The sequence below is a fragment of the Letharia lupina genome (genome assembly GCF_014066315.1).
Source record: "Letharia lupina isolate WasteWater1 chromosome Unknown contig_10, whole genome shotgun sequence".
Taxonomy (NCBI): domain Eukaryota; kingdom Fungi; phylum Ascomycota; class Lecanoromycetes; order Lecanorales; family Parmeliaceae; genus Letharia; species Letharia lupina.
Genome location: NW_023502979.1, coordinates 1724701 through 1744607, shown reverse-complemented (window position 1 = coordinate 1744607; position 19907 = coordinate 1724701). Strand labels below are relative to the sequence as shown.

Below are 19907 nucleotides of genomic sequence, written 5' to 3'. Positions count from 1 at the left end.
GTCGAGGAAAAGTGAAGCCAATCGTTGCGCATCCAATCATGTACCTATTCTATTGCAGCTGAAGAAAGATGTCCTAACGGCCGCCCCGTAGTTGCGTGTGGTCAGGCACCCACACAGAACCCAAGAACTCAAAATCAACATCTTCCGTGCTGCATTTGCTGGGACCATCCCCAGCCTTACATTACTTTACTTTACTTTACTTTACTTTCTCATCTTTTCCCACATCATTCCCGAGAACAGCCGTCAAAAACAATTCGCCCATTAAGAGTACCATGTTCTCCTTCCTTCTTTCCACCCTCGTCTTATGGGCTTCTTATGCTGTTGCTTTGGTCGTATACCGGCTATACTTCCACCCTTTGGCAGCTTTTCCCGGCAGAAAATTGGCGGCTGCCACGAGGTGGTATGAGTTCTATTTCGACTGTATCAAAGGGGATGGTGGGCAGTATATGTGGGAGGTCGAGCGTATGCATGAGGAGTATGGTGAGTGTAGCCTACCAACAATCATCTTGTCTCCTCGGAAGCATCGGGCTGTGGAGATGATATTCCTTCTTGATCTGTTCCTCCGCCAACACTTTCGTATAAATTCGAGATAGTTGCTGAGGCCCGCCTCACTCACCATAGGACCCATCATCCGCGTCACCCCAAACGAAATCAAAATCAAAGATATCGAGTACTACGATTCCCTCTACTCGACATCGCAACCTCGCGATAAATATGGTCCCTCGGCGAAGATGTCCGGGACGCCTTTATCAGGTAAGCACCCTCCCGTCAAACACCGCCGCACGCCCATATGCTCCCGCACGCACCGAGGCGGGACCCCGCAGGATGCAGGTAAGACTGACACACCCTCTCACGAGATAGCCTTCGGCACAGAACCGCACGCCCTCCACAAAATCCGCCGTGCGCCCCTAAACCCTTTCTTCTCCAAACGCGCCGTTGCCGCTCTGCAGCCGCGGATTGAGGAAATCATTGACGATTTGTGCAACGGCCTTCGAGGATGCATGCAAAGGAACGAGGTGGTGGAGCTGAGGCCGGCGTTTCTGTCGTTGGCGATTGATGTCGTGTTTCGATATTGTAAGCCCCTACAACCATACTTACCCTTGGCACTCACACATCATCGGTTGTTGCTGGATTGTTGGAAAATAACTGTTGCTCTTTAATAACTGACTTGATAGCATTCGGCTACTCCCTGGGGGCTCTCAAGAAACCCGATTTCTCACCCCAATGGAACGACGCGATTGAAGGAACGGCCGAGGCGGCGCCGCTGACGAAGCAGATGAGCGGGATCGTGCAGTATCTGCAGAAACTACCCTTACCGATCATCCGATTCCTGCATCCAAATCTAGGCCGGCTCCTAGGATTGAGACAGGTACCATATGCCGTCCTCTCCTCAATTCCATGTATTCCTTCAATGAGGGTCCGTGAACGGCAGCACTGATACGTGACCCGCGCGCTTTTGACAGGTCCTCCGCCAACAAATCGCCTCCATCATCAAACTGTACGACAACGGCGTCCTCCCCGCCAAAGACGGCTCCTCCTCAGAGCGCACCATCTTCCACGCCGTCATGGAATCCGACCTGCCCGCCTCGGAGAAAACGGAAGAACGTCTCACGGACGAAGCCTTCGCTTTCATCGGCGCCGGCACCGAGACCACGAAACAGACGCTCAACGCCGCGTTCTACTACCTGTTGACGAGTCCCGAGAAGTTGGCGCGCCTGAGAGAGGAGTTGGCGCGTGCGATGCCGGATCCGGCGGTGTGTCCGCCGTTGCATGTGTTGGAGGGGGCGGGATACTTGGTATGTATAGTGACTCGATAGTCTGGTCCGCGCTTGCGCTTCGGTGGTGGTGGTGAGGAGGCAACGCAGGAGAGGGGTGACGGATCGCAGTGGAGAAGAGAAGGCAGCGGGGTTTCGCTCTGGGATAAGATCAGCTAACGCGATCGCGCCTGGATGCAGAGCGCCGTCGTCAAAGAGACGCTCCGTATCACGACGTCGGTGACGTCGCGACTGCCGCTCGTGGCACCGACGCAGGAGTTGAAGTACGGGCGGTGGAACATACCTGCCGGGGTTCGTACTATATCTCATACCTCTCTCTCCTACACCGCCCCCTTCCCCCATCTCATTCACCGAAAAAGGGCCACCCTACCACACACACTCTCTCAAACAAACACCATCCCCCAACTAACGTGAACCCACCTCGACCGCCACCAGACCCCCGTATCCATGGACTTCCGCTCCACCCTGCTCTCCCCCGCCCACTTCCCGGACCCCCTCACCTTCGCCCCGGACCGCTGGCTCGTCCCCGCCGACAGGCCGGACCGGTACCTCGTGCCCTTCAGCCGGGGCACGCGCGGCTGCCTCGGACAGAAGTATGCCCTTCCTTCCTTCCCTTCCATCCATCCTTCCCTCCTTCCCTCCCATCCATCCATCCATCCATCCTTCCATCCTTCCCATCCGCACAACACTCACACACGCAACAGTCTCGCCCTCGCGGAAATCACCCTCGCCATCGCGTGCCTGTTCCGCCGGTTCGACTTCGCCCTCCACGGCACGGACGCGCGGGCCGTCAACGTGACGCGGGATCGGTTCGCGGCGGGCTTGGATCGCGGGAGCAGGGGGACGCGGGTGAGGGTTTTGAGGGAGTTTGCGGGGTAGGGGGGGTGGGGGTGGTTTTTGGTTTGGGGGAGGGAAGGGAAGGGGGGGAAGTACATATGAATGGACTAGAGGATGTTTATGTGGGGGGGTTTTTTGGTCGCGGGTGGTGATGAGGGGGGGTTAATTTTTTTTGGGTATGGGGTATGGGGGAATTGTAAGTATGTGTTGCACAATCGGTGTCTTGCGCCACATCTATAAAAACCAGATCGCTTAATCCGAGCAAGGTTGGTCTAGTTCCAACCCTTAAGCCTTTACAACTCACTTCAAGAAGACGAAGAAGAAGAAGAAGAAGAAGAAGAAGATGAAGAAATAGTACCAAAAAGCCCCCACACTCGCCCAAACCAGTCCGATCAACCAGCAGCTCCACCCACGACCATCGCGAACGAACGGCCTAAAGGATCAAAAGAGCGATCCAGCCCCTAGTTGCCACCCTATGGGGAATTTTGGCCAGGGTTGCGGGGATCTGGTTCGATATCGGACGAAGCGTCGAGGTTGATAGCCCGTAGGTAGGTAGGTCGCGAGTTTTTGGCCGGCCAGATTGACCTACCTACCTACCTATCGAAAGAACGATCGATGGCGCTGCACAGCCGGCGTAATCAACAACGTGACGGCGGTGCAGGATGCGCTCGAGATGATTAGGTGATGAGAAGTTGAATCGAGTGGTGGTAATGGTACTCTAGACACGACAACGTCGACACTGACCCAAATTCACCATCCACTACCACCTTATCCATACTCATCCCAAACCACACCCAACACACACATCTCTCGCTGAAGCTCTCGCCACCGATCCCAACACCATCTGACCCTCGAACCACCGCAGCGATCCGTGCCCTCTCGATCCCACGACCCCGTGCGCACACACCGCGGAGGTCCGAGGACCCGATCGCGCGCGCGGGCTCGACTCGAACCGCTGCGGGTAACCGTAACCGTAACCATAACTCTCTCTGAGCGCCGACACGGAGAACGCGGACGATTGTGGGAAGAATACCGACTACCAAGGATGTAATCCTCCTCGTCCTCCTCCAAGCCTAACGAGGCACCTCACCGTAGCCGCAAAGCAAAGCGACCCGTCGCCGCCGGAAACGAGTGAGTCGTGATTTACCCGCCACGGTCCTGCATCGGGGGGTCTCGATTCCCTACCTACCGAATCCACGAACGAAGATGATTGAGACCACCCGACAGGAAATCCAATCACATGCAACGCCTGCGCATAGAGCATCCTTCCCAATCCATCACGCACCCCCTTCCCCCTTCCCCCGCGCCCTCCCACTCTCGACGTTCCGCACGGGCAAGGGGTGTGGAGCGCGGAAGTCATACTCTACTCTCTCGCCCGCGCCAGCGACGTCTTTGTCCAGCCATGGGCTGCGGCCGTTGTCGTAACGCCCGGCTTTCGAAGCGGTCGCGGTGGAGACGACGGCCCTCTCTCTCTCTGGGTTCGAGGGATGGGAGGGATGAGGGGTGATTGAAGGGACATGACATGACATGGTCGAGCTGATACCATCTGGGATACGGGTATCGACGGGCGTCCAAGATATCTGGACGGAAGGTCCGAAAGCCATTGTCTTCGCCAGACGTTCAAAAGACGAGATTTACAAAGCGATCCCTGATCTGCTCATGAAGGACCATCGCGACGCTGACAGTCTAATTATGAACTTATGAATGCAGTCATCATAGATTACAAAGAGGGGAATTTGAAATATTCGGTCTGAACCCTCTGAAATTTCCCCCCCCGGCAGTCGACGGGATACATTCATCGTCGTGATCTCCCACGGATACTTACAGTGGCGTTGTTTCAGTTCGAAGCACTCGGCTTTTCATGCTTGCCTATGGGCATTGGCATCATTCGAAATGATCTGACTCTTCGAAGATGTTCTGTGGTGCGTGGGATACAAGCCAACAAGCCGCAGGAAGCCTGATTGGTTGAAGGACTCGGCGGGAGGATCTGGTGGGTCAGACTTTTCAAAGGAAACGGATCGGTGACTGCCTGCTCTCGTTCTATGTATGTTTGGGATCGCAATTGGGCCGAACGAGGGAGGGAGCCGTCTCGTATCATGTGCCCGTCAGAAAGACGGGAATCGATTTTCACAAAAAGATTGGACGGTCCTATCGGAACAATTATGTACTCACTCTTCTCGCCGCCGCTATGCTGACAATATCTATATGAGTAAATATATACGCATCTTAAGGTCTCTCCAATTGGAGGAAATGCCAAGAGTCGCCTGTCGTTGGCGAGGTATGAGGTCATCATGCCTTCTCGTTGTGCACCTGCGCTTCTTTCCTCTGCTTTCTCGCAGCTGGACTCAGTGCCACCCTAACCTTCTTCATTCCTCCAAGGTAAAGCCAGGAGCAGATGAACACCACAATGAAGTTGAAGACGCAAAAAGCCCAGAAGACCCCGTAATCCAACCACTTGTGGCTGTAGTAGACATTGAAACCCGCTGCGAACTCATCCCCCGTAGCGTATTGACAGAACTCGCAGAGCCCATTGGTGCCGTTCTGCACATAGCCACCAGCTTGGGCAATGAAGGAGGCGCTGTAGGATTGGCATGTTTGGCCTGGCGGAGGAGCGAAGCGAGCAAACTCGGTGGAGGAACAAATGACGGGCCGGCCGTGTGTAGCGACGGAGAGGAAGCCTTCCAGGAGATAGTGGAACGGTGTCAATTGATACATCCAGGATTGCCAAAACTACAGAAGGACGTGTCAGCCATGTGTAATGTAGGAACTGATGATGTAAACGGTGGAGGTAATGACTCACGTGGGGTATGGCGACGTATGGCACAACAATACCGCAGAAGGAGACGACGAAGAGGAAGAAGACGGGCACGAGAATGGACGCCAGCAACTCATTCGGCGAGAATGAAGCGATCGCTTGACCAAAGCCAACGTAGAAGAGCTCGAAGAGCATGAGCAACATCCACGTGTATGCGCTGTCGAACTTGCTTGCGCCACGGCCGACGGCGGGCCACCACCAGCAATTGAAGTAGATGGTTCCGGCGACGATGGAATACGGTATCTCAACTAGTGTGACACCACAGATGAGCGCGAACCAGGAGTAGATCTTCGAGTTCGCCTCGCGAGACTTGTAAATGCTGCGGAAGTGCAGATACTTGGGTTGTAACTGCTGTATCAGAGGTGGCGAGATGGTGAGAGTCATGAAGATAGAGAAGAGTCGCGATTGCATGTCGATTGTCTCATTTCCGATGTGGTAGAATGTGAAGCTATTGAAAAGACCGGTGACAATGTGCAGCATGAACTTTCCAATCATGTAATCCGGATCTCGCCAATAGTTAACGAAACAGCGATGTACGACAGTGTAGACTTGTGTGCCGAGCGGCATAGCGTATTCGCGATCATCTCTAGTCTTTTCTCCTACGGAGGCGTTTCGTCGAGAGCTGATCATCGACTGGATTTCCTTGGTACGCTCGTCATGTTCAGGTGATGAAGCCCAAACCTCACCCCAGTCTTTACCCTTGTACGTAGGATCACCAGCGCCAATGGATTCGAGCATGTATTCGGCAGGATTGGCGCGAGGGGGACACTTGTGGGCGCCGTTGCGTTCGAAGTAATCGATCAACTGACGGGAATCTTTGCCGAGCTCTCCGTGATAGACCAGGTTACCGCCAGTCTTCAGTAGGATTAGCTCGTCAAAGTATTCGAAGAGCACGCTGGAAGGTTGATGGATGGTGACAAGCAACGCCTGACCACTATCTGCTAGCTTGCGAAGGAAGCGGATAATATTAAAAGCCGCTCCAGAGTCAAGGCCTGACGTAGGCTCATCCAGGAACATGAGGAGCTCCGGTTTGCTAGCAAGCTCAACACCAATGGTCACTCGTTTTCGCTGCTCTTGGTTCAATCCTGCACCTGTCTTGCCAATCGTAGCCCCAGCAATATTTCTCATCTCAAGAAGGTCGATGATCCGTTCACAATACTCATATTTTTCTTCCGTTGGTACCTCCTTCGGCTGTCTCAAAAGTGCCGAAAATCGCAGCGCCTCTCGGATGGTGGCGGTAGGTTCGTGGACATCCATCTGCTCAGCGAAGCCAGTAGCTCTTTGGAAGGATTTCGGTAAAGGCCTTCCATCGACCAAAAAATCCCCAGTCACGACGCCAAAGTTGATCCTCTGGGCTAGCGTATTGAGGAGCGTTGTCTTTCCGGCACCCGAAGAGCCCATGAGCGCCGTCAGTCTGCCTGGCCTCACGAAGCCTTGAACATCGTTCAGTAGTTTCCTTTCGCCCTTTTCATACGGTATCGTATAATTGACGTTAGTAAACGTGAAGATCGAGTCGTTCTTGGCAACACCTTTGACAAGTTCGGAATCCGAGCTCGTCGAACCTTCTGCAAATTTCTCGTCCCCTGCAGTGGCGAGTTGTTTCTCCTCGTCCTCAGGTATACTGCCCTTATCCATAGCCTGCGCGACAGATTTTGGGACTTGGCCACGTTTGAAGATGGTTACGGCACCTCCGCCTGCGTTTGGCTTCTGTAGCTCCATACCAATCATGGTAAGCACAACGAAAAAGATCCAAAATCCTGCGATAATACCAAAGTCACGCCAGAGATGGTCTCTCTTGTAGGTAAATGCAGTCTGGATATAATCTGCTCCACTGACGGTGGTCGACCCAGGTCGACTTCCTGGAAGGAGGCAGGACTGGTATTGAGTAGTCGCGCCTGGGCCTTCGGGAACTATGTATGGCGGCGCGCACTGTATTTCCAAACCGTGAAATTCGTTAGACATCAAGGCTTCGAAACCATACTGGATAGGGTCGACCCAAATAAGCCATTTAAACCAAGGATGCATCTTCTGTGGTGGAATCAAATAACCAGTGTAGACAACGAGTGCTTGAATCGCGACACCAGTCAAGCGAGTCGCGGTATCCAAAGACTTGCATAGAGCCCCCAAGGATCGGAAGAATGAGTACATCGTCATTGTGATGACCCAGAGGATGAGCAAGCTGATAAAGAATTGCGAAGGTGTCCTCGATAGGTTCGACATGAAGTATACCACAAGATCGAATATAGTGACTTGGATGAGCACGAGTGGAATATCGACGACCGTTTGAGCGATAGCGAAAGCCGACGGCCGGTAGAATGAGCTTGTAGTACAATTAGTACAAGTAGCTCAAAGATGGCTGATATCCAACTTACAAGCTTTTATGCTTCAGCAGAATGGGTCGGCTCGAGAAGGCCGACGTCAACTCCGCTAGAGCAAGCAATGCATTGAAGAGCAACATGAAGAACATCACACCTCCGCGCTCGAAGACCCCGGAAGAAGTCTTGGGCATATCGAAGAATAGGGAACCGACAATAAGAGCTTGAAAGAGGATACCACCCCATTTGCCTGCAAGAGATTGCTTGTCTCCATACATGACTAGGAATTGGCGATGAGTGCAAGCCCAAACCTGCTTGTGGTATGGAAGCGTGTAGTTCTTTTCCTTTGTGGCTTTCGTTGCAGCCGCCAGGCGCTGTTGCCTCTGCTGTTCTGCCTGTTGTTCGAATGACTCAATGTCGCGGACATTAGCCTCAAATATTGGACTTCTTTTGTAAGCAATTTCGAATTGCTCCGTTGATCGCGGGATGCGATTTTCATACCCTTCTCGTATTTGACGTTCGTGGGGATCGGTGACGGATGTGAGGAAGTCAGCGGTCGTCCAGCGCTGTGGTCGACGGAAGCCAAGGTTCTCGAAGTAAGTAGCAGCCTCTTCAGTCGGTCCATAGTATAGGCATTTGCCTTCGTCCATCAGGACTACCTTGTCGAACAGATCGTACAAACTCTCGCCGGCTTGATAAAGCGCTACAGATGTAGAGATGTGGGCCATATTGGTCAGCGAGCGCAAAGACTGCACGTATTCGAGGGCAGTGCTAGCATCGAGTCCTCTGGTGGAATTATCCCAACATTGCGTGCTGGCCTTGGTGATCATGGCTTCAGCGATACTGACACGCTTTTTCTCTCCTCCCGAGACACCTCGTACAAATTCGTCGCCTACTTTGGTATTCATAGTATGCTCGATCCAGAATAGCTTCGATACCACACGGAGAAACTCCTTGACGTAGTCGGCTCGACTTTCGCCTTCGTTGCGAGATGCTTTCCCGGGCGTTCGGGTCTTCAAGGCGAACTCCAGTGTACGTTTGACCGACAATGTAGCATAGTGCAGATCATCCTCGGGGTTGTATAGGACTTCCCCACGATAATGTTTGCCCATAGTCTTCGCATCCGTCCCGCCGTATGTGACATCTCCGTCAATGCTCTCGTATCCGAATCTTTGATTTGCCAATACTTTCAGGAACGTCGAGCAGCCAGAGCCCGGACGCCCAAGTACCAGTAGCATTTCGCCAGGCCGTACACACCCGGTGAAATCATTCAAGATGGTCCTGATTGGTGGCTTCCCCGCGACCTTTTTTGGTCCTCCAGTGAAAAGAGCCGCTAATTTTCTCGGGAATGCAAGGAACGGATCGCCCAAGGTTGGCTGCAATGCAGCACCCAGCCCCATTCCTTTGACGGTCAGGTTCCTGAATACCAATCCAACATGTCTGGTCTTTTCATCCTCCGAATGTGCTTGCCGATCCTTCCCAAACATACGTGACATGAGTTTCTCAATCTCGGCCTGCTCTTCACCTGTCGCGCTCGCTTCATCTTCGGTCATGTACGAGCCCTGTCGATTGCTTTGGTTTGTCTTTCTCCGGCTTAATGCTTTGAAAAGATCATCCTCCGTCATTCGACTCGATGTCCTCTTTTGCATGCCTGGGCGACCAACCGGCTTATCTGATGCGGCAGTCTTGATGGTTGTCAAGTCTTCAACCTCGTCATCTTTTTCGTTTTCTATCAATTGACTTTCTCTGAGGACTGGTGTGGGTTCGGCGGGTGCGGCGAATACGGTAGTAGGTACGGCTTCAGGCTGTGAGTCGGCAGGAGAGGGTACAGCGGTCTTGTCATCGCTTGAGAAAGGTTCTGCTTCAGGTGTTGCGAGTATTTCGCCGTTGGAAATGGAGGAAGCGGGAATATCGTCTGTGGAGGCGGAGGCAATGGCTGCTGCAGGGTTACAGTCGGGCGAGGTGTGAGTGTGTAAAGCATCTGCAGGAGCCAGATACTGCTGGCGAAAGCTATTTGCAGATGCTGAGGGCCATGCTCCATGCTCAGATAAGTGCGGCCTCTCGGGCTCGTGGGAGGAAGCCATGTTGACGTTGGGCACGAGCAGGAGAGATTGTTCGTCAAGGATTAAGTCATATAGAGGAGGTTGTAACTTTCATCATGAGTCAGCTCGGATTACAAGTGTGTCTTCCGGTCCGAGTTGGCCTCGTCACTGATATGCGGTGAAGGAAGATGGCAGGATGGTTGATGCCTAATCATCACCGTAAATGTCAGCACCAGGTGCGAAGAGTCTGGAATGTAGACCTTAATTATTTGCTGGTTACCTACTCAGGAGCAAGGTAAAGTATTCGCAGGTAAAGTAAACAGTGTATTATTTAGCCTATCCGTAGTTGAGCCTTTCGTCTCGTACTCTTCAGACAAATGAGCCAATCAAACATAGCAATTGAAAGCATAATCGCGGCTTTATTATGCCTTTATCATCTCTTGTGCCATTTTCTTTCCACATATTTTAATTTGGTGGACAAAGGAAAAAAGTCATGGCGTCATAGGCTCTCGGACTTTAGAAAAGAATAAGCTCGGCATGCAGGAGAAAGTCCGCGACCGAGCTACGGCGGACGACGGCTGACACTACGACAAAACCAAAAAAAAAATCTTTTTTCGTTTTTTTCTTCGCGATTTTCAGTAACTCTCTTCAAAATATTCTTTTTAGAATATTCTCAACTCTTCGAGAGGTACTTTTTGAGACACTCTTTAGGGGCTACTCTTCGAGGTACTCTCCGGGGTACTCTCCGAGGTACTCTCCGGGGTACTCTCCGGGGTATTCTTCCGGGTACTCTTCGAGGTACTCTCCGGGGTACTCTCTCGGGTACTCCTCCGGGTACTCTTCCGGGTACTTACGACCTAACATTACGATCAAATAATTTATAAAGTTCTTCACAAAAAAAAAAAAAAAAAAAAAAAAAAAAAAAATTCGCGGGAAGTTCCGCGGAAAGTCCCGTAATTTTTTTTTTTTGCGAAGAACTATTATCCGTCGTAAGTACCCGGAAGAGTACCCGGAGGATTACCCGAGAGAGTACCCCGGAGAGTACCTCGAAGAGTACAGAGGTCTGCACCGAAAGTCCTGCACCCGCCAAGACTCTTGCGCTTAGACTTCGGATAACGCCCTATCTAAAGGGCTACCTAGATAATACGTCTAGAGTTTTTCGAAATCGCACCTAGCCCTAGCTAGGTTTCGGGGCTTAATATCTCTATTAAGCCAAAAGAAGTATCTAAAGTCCCATTTATACGCTGTAAGAAGATATTTCTAGGCTTCCCCTCTATAGGGCCGCTTTTCGAAAGTAGGGTTAGGGCTGCACTAGTGCGGGTGCAGGACTTTCGGTGTAGACCTCTGTACCCGGAAGAATACCCCGGAGAGTACCCCGGAGAGTAGCCCCTAAAGAGTGCCTCAAAAAGTACCTCCCGAAGAGTTGCAAAAAAGATATTTTGAAGAGAGTTACTAGAAATCGCGAAGAAAAAAAACGAAAAGAGATTTTTTTTTGGTTTTGTCGTAGTGTCAGCCGTCGTCCGCCGTACGAGCGGCCAAAAGTCTTTCCGCGCGGAAGATCGCGGCCGAGAATCCGCTTGTGCAGAATTTATGAAGATCGAAATCGCCCATGATTCGCATCAAAGCAAAGCTGTGGCCTTCGATACCAGTCATCAATTCTTTGCTGCTGGTACTGGCAAGACATTGGCCGTGCCTGAATGATGCTGCTTGCGAGGTACAATTGTTTCACAAACAGGCAAAACGAACCTCTAAGGCTGCTCTTGCTCTGCCAGGTCATGATGTATGACATAAAGTAAAGCCTTAATGATGGGCAAACGCTGAAAGCCTTTTTTCTCTTCAACCTGTCAAAAGACTCGTCCATTTCCCAATATATTGAGCCATTTCTCCGTATGATGAAAACCATGGCAAACGCACAGTTACCAGGAGAGCCCATTGATGTCAATTACTTTGTCTGCACCTTAGGTCAAGCGGCGGCCTTAATTGCGGACAAGCCGCATTCATTCAGGACGGTCAATGAATTCATCGATCATCAAGCACGAGAATATCCGACGAGCCCAGCAGTTGGCTTCCCTATCCCTCCCAAAGACAGAGGGACTGACAGAGAGTGGAACTACAAGGTCTATAGTAAATGGATATTGGAGATTCATTACCGGGGAACGAGAGGCTAATAAATTTGACATCAGCTTTCCGAAATTTACAACAGTTTTCAACAATATTGGAACATAGACTGCTCGAACACGGCCTGCTGTCACCACCTCGACCAGTCCCGTCTCATGGATCGGTAGCTTTTCTTTGCCCAAGCTCACTAGACTTCCTCATCGGATGGCTGGCTTTGATGAGGCTAGGATATTCGGTTCTTTTGATTGCGTACGTCGACGAATTATCATCTGAGTGAGTCTACTGATACGAGAATCAAGACTTTAGACCGCAGTGCCAACCTCCTGCCATAGTGCATCTGTGCAAGGAGTGTAATATTTCGACCTTGGTCTATGATTGTGTGTACGAAGACCTCGCGAAAGCAGCGTACCAAACAAATATGAATATATCCCTAAAATTAATACCTTTGCCGAAGATAGAAGACAGAAAAGAAATCACCGTGCCTAGTGCTTCGTTTCCTATGTCGCCGGTATCGGAGTTCGACGTTGCGTATCTCCACCACACATCTGGCACTTCTACTGGACTACCCAAACCGGTCCCTCAGACTCATCGTGCTGCCGTTGGAGTGCTTCCTACCTTCCATAGCGGTCATGACAAGGCAACGTTTACAACGACACCCCTCTACCACGGAGGCGTGGCGGACTGCTTTCGAGCATGGACCAGTGGTGCAATGGTTTGGCTTTTTCCAGGTGCAGACGTACCAATTACTGCCTCCAACGCTCTGAAGTCCCTGGGCTGTGCTCGAAAGTCTGCAGAAACTCATCAGACGCCAGAAGTCAAGTACTTCTCTTCCGTCCCATATGTCTTGCAAATGCTGGCGGCGGAAGATGAAGGGCTGTATACGTTGAGGCAGATGGGGCTCGTGGGAGTTGGTGGTGCTGCACTGCCTCAGGCTGTAGGTGATGATCTCGTCCAGAAGGGGGTAAATCTAGTCTCTCGATTTGGCAGTGCAGAGTGTGGTTTTCTCTTGTCTTCGCATCGTGACTATACAGCCGACAAAGAATGGCAATATCTACGCAGCAACGCATCACCGTACCTGAAATTCAAGACGCAAGAAGACGGCTTAGCCGAGTTGGTCATTCTTCCATCCTGGCCTCACATGGCGAAACGGAATGGGGACGATGGCTCTTACGCAACAGCGGATCTTTTTGAACCGCACCCTACAATTCCAAAAGCATGGAAGTACCATTCTCGAGCAGATTCACAACTGACCTTGATCACCGGGAAGAAATTTGACCCTGCACCACTTGAAGATGCAATTTCTACGTCTCCACTATTGAGTGATGTGCTGATATTTGGCAATGGCCAACAAATCCCTGGCGCGTTATTGTTCCGAGCTATCAAATCAGCTGAAATGACGAATGACGACCTGCTCGAGGCTCTCTGGCCGTCTATAGAAAGACTGAACGCAGAAAGCCAAGGTCATACTAGGCTTTCCAAGTCAATGCTGACGGTGATGCCCAATGATGCTCCTGGCCTCGAGAAGAGTAGCAAGGGTACCATCATGCGCGGCCAAGCCGAGAAAAGGTACGTGTCAGAGATCGCACGAGCCTTTAGTAGCGGTCCCGATGCATCTGCGAATGGTGTCCTCTCGTCGACCAAGGACGAAGTGGCAGACGACGAGGTGCCCACCGCTGTATTACAAGTCATTCAGCACGTTCTAGACACTTCCAGTCCAATCCCAGCAGAAGGTGACCTGTTCTCCCTCGGCGTGGACTCTGTACATTGTATGCAAATTAGGGCATTGCTACATAGCGAAATCGTCCCATCTTTTACCGCCCAGCTACCACTTAACGTGGTCTACGACTGCGGCACGATCGAGAAACTCTCCAAATACCTCATCAACATACGGAAAGGGCAGAAGATGGAGACAGAAGACGAGACTCAAATGATGCGAGATCTAGTACAAGAGTACAGCAGCTTTAACAATGAGTCTCTAATCTCTGTAGTCCCCGCACATTCAACTCCAACCAATACCGCTACCTCCAGCGAAGTCGTAATCCTCACTGGAGCTACCGGCGCACTCGGAGCCCACATCCTCTCCCTCCTCCGATCCTCCTCTCAGGTCTCCGAGATCCACTGCCTTCTCCGGGCTGCATCTCCCATAGCTGCCAACGAACGAATCTCCAAATCACTCCTAGCGCGCAACAAAGCCCCACTGGATTCTACATCATGGAAAATCACATGCCACCCATGCAAGCTCTCCGACCCAGCACTCGGGCTACCTTCCTCCACCTACAAAGACCTCGCTATACGGACCACTCTTGTCATCCATGCAGCATGGGCTGTAAACTTCAGCACGCGCCTCTCCAGCTTTGTAAAAGATCATATCGCCGGTCTTCGCAACCTCATCAACTTCGCCCTTGCATCTGGAAAGACAAACCTCCCGCGCTTCGTCTTCTGCTCATCCACAGCCAGCGTGCTTGGACCACATTGTAACTCACCGATCGCCGAACGCATCTCCCATGACCCCTTGTCCGCTTCGCCACTAGGCTACTCCCGCTCGAAATGGGTCGCGGAATCGATATGCGAGCAAGCGCATCTCCACACGCGACTGAAACATTGCGTAACAGTCTTACGGCTAGGTCAGCTCTGCGGCGATACAGAAAGCGGGATCTGGAACGTTACAGAAGCATGGCCTCTGATGCTCAGCAGCGTAAAACTTACAGGAAGCTTACCCCTATTAAAAGGAGAGCGATTAAGCTGGTTGCCCGTCGACGTAGCCGCAGAAGCAGTCCTAAATGTCGCGCTAGCTGGAACACAGACACTCAAGAGTGCTGACAGCTCCGACATCCCAGTCTACCACCTCCTCAACCCCGCCACCCAAAACACATGGGCAGATCTCCTACTCTGGCTGCAAAAGATCTCCCCAGCTTTCGACAGCGTCTCACCGTCCACATGGGTCTCTCAACTCGACAACCTGACCGGCGAAGCGGCCAAGCACCCAGCACGCAAACTCCTCGCTTTGTGGAAAGAGGCATACTGCAATGATGACGCTGCCAAGCAAGGGGAGCAAACGGCGGAGGTGACGTTCGAGATGATTGAAACGAAGAAAGTAGCTCCTGTGATGCGGGACGTGAAGCCAATCGGCGAAGATCAATTTACGAAGATCTGGGAATGGATCAATAAAGAAATGATAGGCAATGAAAGTGGAAAAGGAATCTAGGGCACACTCTCCCGGCCGAATACATGCATCGTCCTCAAAAAGTGCTTGCGGCAGCGCATGGTCTGTTAGATACTTTGTGCTCCTGCCGATATCTGTACACCTTCGAAGGCTAAGTAGAGTGTCGAGTTGGTAAAGTGAGAATCAAGCTCGCATTCAACTACCTCGACGCGCGACACGCACAGAGATTGACACGAAATTCAGCATCGGGGCCTCAAAGTCTCTTCCTCCCATGATACTTGGTTTCACCCCCTCGGTGTCGATTAAATAAATTGCAGAGAGGCTAATTCTCGCATATGCAACCACCAAGAGAAACATGTACTTTTCTTATCATTTACAGCTATCTAGTGACCTGTCATCCCTCCTTCTAATCGTATTACATCTTTAAGTCTCTTAGGCATGCTTTCTACCAAGTCATTGATCCATTCCTGACTTATCGAGTCCCAGCCTTCTTGAAGGATATCCATCAACGATTGTTCATCCCAATAAGGATGCTTCCGTACATTCGCCTTCGGGCCTTGAAATGTATTCTCAATTGGGGCCAAATCTGGCGAATCGTGGCAGTTGAAGTAGTGGTCTATCTTCTTCTGATCCTTCCACTTGGCTACAATACTGTCCTTTCTCGCCTTAAGACCTCCACCGTGACCTGAAGCACCATCTTCTTCTAAGCAGAAATCGTCACCTCGTTCAATCCATTTCTTTACGGGACCTTCCAGGATCTCGTCATGGTAGATCTTGTGTGTAATGGCCCCGTTACTGTTGCCGGGAACCTTGTAAAAAAGAAGCTTTGGTTCTTTAAAATTGTAGCCAATTGCAGCCCATGCGTGTACTTTGGGGTGATTCTTCTCTGGAGGAGCATCCCGATGTTGAATATTATCGTAACGGTATCGCATTGATTCGCCACGTTTACGGATAATCCAGAGTTATCCTTCAGGGCCAAATCCAGCGTGAAATTCATCCGTAAAACGTACTCTGTGCCAGTGCCATGGCTCCGGATATTTGGCATACATATCGTGTGCCCACTTGTTGCGAGCCTCTTTGGTACGGGGAGGCAAATATTCTTTCAAAGCAGCCTTGTGTTTGTCGTATCCTAATGCTTTACGCATGGTACGCTGTATAACAGTTGGGTATACGTCAAGATCGAGTTCCCATTTGACAGTAACCCAAGTCATTCCTTTGGCTTCCATTCCAATCTCGTCCTCTTATAGCAAATGATCCGCTTCTCGTACCTGAGCTCCAGTCATTTTGTTTTTACGACCTCGAGTCTCAGTACGATCTTGATGAGCGCGCATACGTGCTGACGCTCCCGATTGAATCATATCATATCCAGCTCGTTCTTTGACGTCGAAGAACCCGAAGATCTTAGGTTTATCATGAGGAATGCCATGGGCAGTGGCCCATTCGTGAACTCCTTGAACTTTGGCCCTTTGTACTGTATTGTAGTGAGTCTTTTTGATCTTGATTGGACGGTCGGGAGTGTGGGGGGAACTGTGACTCCGAGAACGAGGAGTTTTAGGGGTACCGGGATAACCTGCAGGTCTATGCCTGGGTTTCTTATGAGTTTAAGGCCATTGACTCTTGCGTTGGCCTTTGCGAGTACCCATAATAATAGTTGATGGAGATTTGGTAGGAATTTGGTAGGAATTCGGTAGAAATTTGATAGAATTTGGGTGCGGGGAGATTTAGCCTCTCTGCAATTTATTTAATCGACACCGAGACCCCCAGATGCAATTCCCCAGCAGATGCAATGTCCGATAAGTCCGACCCCCAAACAGTCTGCATCTCACCAAAGTTGTATGACAAGTCGATTATTATACAGCATTATCAATATCACTTCGATTTGAAGACTTCTTGATGTTCTAGAAATCGTATTCTACGCTTCCTGGTCTATTTTTCCAGATCTGGTTTTCAAGTTTTCTATCAAATTGTTGTGGAACGAAAGATTACATCTGCCAGGGAATGGCATCCGGGTTGAAACCATGTATGATTAACGATTACAACCAACCACTCACACGAGAAAAACACAAACCACCGCATCAGCTACCTAATCAAAAGCCCTGAGCCATAAACCCACAGTCAAGTATATCGAAGGGTAAAGTATTAACCTAGAGTCGATGGGAGCTAAGAAGTAATCGGCCATTCCTGCATCCCTTTTCTGTCCCCCCATTCCCACACACACCCCTCCATCCCATCAAACAAGCCCACCTACCCACCTAGCCCTACCTTAGGGCTCCCCTCCCTCCCTAACCCAAAAAGGCAGCTGCACAAACAGGCGATATCTGCCCGGCTACCGCGATAAGGTATGAGCGTAGCGAGTAAGGCGGTGGGGCCACGCCCGCACGATTGGGTAAAGTACTTACATGTACATTAGCATGATTAAGGTAGCTATGATATGCAAGACGATAAGCGCTCAGACTCCGGTCTCGATAAAGCAAACTCGACCGTAAGCTGCTGATAGAGATACATCTCCCTACCCCGTCGCCATGTCCGTTCATCGTAGTATGTAGAAACCCCATTCCTCCACTGCAACCGAGCCAGCAAGCCGGCAGCGCAGCGTCAAGCATGCCTCTTCTTCCGAAACCCCACCTGCCCTCCCCGCACGTCTCGCAAGTCCCCTCCGCCTTCTCCGGCGCCGTCGGAGCGAGCAGGTGGAGCAACAAAGGTAACCCCCCCTCCCCCGCATCCCCCCCCGAACCCTCCCTGACGACCCCTCAGACCTCGACCCCATCCGCCGCCGGGACCGGAAATGGACCGTCTACGCCCTCATCGCCTACTGGTTCTCCGACGCCTTCAACGCGGCGACGTGGGAGTTCGCGGCCTCGATCCTGGCGGGGGGGCTGTCGTACCGGGACGCGCTCGGGATCGTGGCGACGGGGTTCCTGCTCGTCAGCGTGGTCATCAGCCTGAACGGGGCGACGGGGGTGCTGTACCACGCGCCGTTCCCCGTGCTGGCGAGGGCCGGGTGGGGGTTTTGGGGGAGTTATGGTATGGATGTCATCATCATCGTTATCATCGTCGTGGTTGGGAGGGGGGGAGGGATGGATAAAGAAGGCGTGGGGAGGGGGGAGGGAGGAAGAAATGGATGTGCTGATGAAGTGTGCTAGTGGCTATTATATCGAGAGTGATACTGGCGATGTTCTGGTTTGCGATCCAGACGGTCAATGGCGGTGATGTGGTGCAAGTGATGATCACGGCGATCTGGCCCAGCTTTGGCAGGCTACCGAACCACATCCCCGCGGACCAGGGCATTACGACGGCGCAGATGGTGTCGTTCTTCTTGTGTGAGTACCGCTGGCAGCATGCCCGTGGATGGCGGCGAGCTGACAAACGCACCGTCAGTCTGGCTCGCCCAGATCCCCTTTCTCTACATGCATCCCAACAACCTCCGCTATCTCTTCATCACCAAATCCATCCTCGTCCCGATCTGCTTCATCGCCATGCTCATTTGGGCATTCCGCTCCACAGGCGGCACTGGCGGACCACTGCTCTCTTCCTCCGCGAAGGCCACCGTGGGAGGGTCCGCGTACTCTTACGCCTGGCTCTCTTCCCTCACCTCAGTATGCCCAGCGTTCAGGTCCGAGAGTAATACTAACGAGATCAGGTCATTGGGAATTATAGTACCCTGTCGGTGAACATGCCCGACTTCTCTCGATATAGCAAGGCTAGCGTTAAGTGGCAGTGGCTATACGTTCCGATGCTGCCGATTGTGTTCACGTTCATCGCGTTCATCGGCATTGCATGTACTTCTGCTGGAGAGGCACATTATGGCTCACTGGATTGGAATCCCGCTACCCTCATTGCTAATTGGCCGAATCGAGCCTGTCAATTCTTCGCCGCTTTTGCCTTCTCCCTTGCTGCATTGGGTGTCAACATCTCAGCCAATAGTCTGTCAGCGGCCAACGACCTGGCTGCGTTATTCCCTTCGTACATCAACATTCGGCGTGGACAGCTGATATGTGCCCTGATAGCGTGGGTCATGGTACCCTGGAAGATCCTGGCGACCGCGAGCGGCTTTTTGAACTTCATGTCGGCTTATAGCGTCTTCTTGGGGCCGATTGCCTCAATCTTGGTATGGGATTTCTGGTGGGTTCACAAGATGAAGTACGATGTCGTTGCTTTGTATCATCCTGAAGGGTATGCCCAATACTCATGACGACTTCGTAGCGAAGCGCCTGCTCACTGGTTGCGACAGCATATACCGTTACACCTACGGCATCAACTGGCGCGCCATCTCAGCTTTCATCGTGGGCGTAGCCCCCAATTTACCAGGCTTTATCAACAGCATCAATCCCTCCGTCACCGTTGGCGTTGGAAAAAGACCATATACGTTCGCGTGGATTCTTGGTTTCGTCATCACGTCGCTGGTATATGTGGTCCTTTCGACAGTCTTCCCGCCGACAGAGACGATGATCCCGCGAGCGGTCTTGCCGGATGAGGTGTACGAAGGTGAGGAAGGGGCCTCGGTGACGATTGAGGGTAAGGCTGTCGATGATGATGTCGAACGAGAAGCTACTGGTGAGAAGGATTGGAAGAAGGAGGAAGATGAGCTGCGGGTCATGTAGCATTCACGTCGATGTATAGGTTCTACACGAAAGATCATCCCTAAGTTCTTACCCTATAAAACACCCATAAAATGCCAGCTCTCGTTAGGAGACAACTCGCGTTATCAACCCCGGGGATGAACTTATGTGGAGGGCAATACCATAATCGAGCCATTGGGATTGTGAAGTAGGCGGCTTATGCTCTTCGAGGGTTGGCATGATACACTAGATAGCTGTCAAATTCCATTTCCCTCGAGTCCCC

General features: G+C 51.6%; 4 protein-coding genes across 4 annotated transcripts; 3 read left to right on the top strand and 1 right to left on the bottom strand.

The window, feature by feature from the left end:
• Nucleotides 1-272: 272 nt before the first annotated feature.
• HO133_000497 (uncharacterized protein) lies at nt 273-2654 on the top strand (the record flags this gene model as incomplete). The annotated part of the gene is made up of 7 exons (XM_037291436.1): nt 273-480; nt 622-1074; nt 1176-1369; nt 1464-1796; nt 1956-2066; nt 2211-2320; nt 2480-2654. 7 exons carry the CDS (start codon nt 273-275, stop codon nt 2652-2654), a joined length of 1584 nt encoding a protein of 527 aa, XP_037152871.1.
• A 2247-nt stretch (nt 2655-4901) lies between these two features.
• On the bottom strand, nt 4902-9826 carry HO133_000496 (uncharacterized protein; the record flags this gene model as incomplete). Its single annotated transcript, XM_037291435.1, has 3 exons — nt 4902-5342; nt 5413-7747; nt 7800-9826. 3 exons carry the CDS (start codon nt 9824-9826, stop codon nt 4902-4904), a joined length of 4803 nt encoding a protein of 1600 aa, XP_037152870.1.
• Nucleotides 9827-11685: 1859 nt separating this feature from the next.
• On the top strand, nt 11686-15107 carry HO133_000495 (uncharacterized protein; the record flags this gene model as incomplete). The annotated part of the gene is made up of 2 exons (XM_037291434.1): nt 11686-11908; nt 12292-15107. 2 exons carry the CDS (start codon nt 11686-11688, stop codon nt 15105-15107), a joined length of 3039 nt encoding a protein of 1012 aa, XP_037152869.1.
• Nucleotides 15108-17666: 2559 nt separating this feature from the next.
• Nucleotides 17667-19666, top strand: HO133_000494 (uncharacterized protein; the record flags this gene model as incomplete). Its single annotated transcript, XM_037291433.1, has 6 exons — nt 17667-17766; nt 17820-18089; nt 18209-18385; nt 18444-18661; nt 18706-19238; nt 19297-19666. 6 exons carry the CDS (start codon nt 17667-17669, stop codon nt 19664-19666), a joined length of 1668 nt encoding a protein of 555 aa, XP_037152868.1.
• Between the last annotated feature and the right edge of the window lie 241 nt (nt 19667-19907).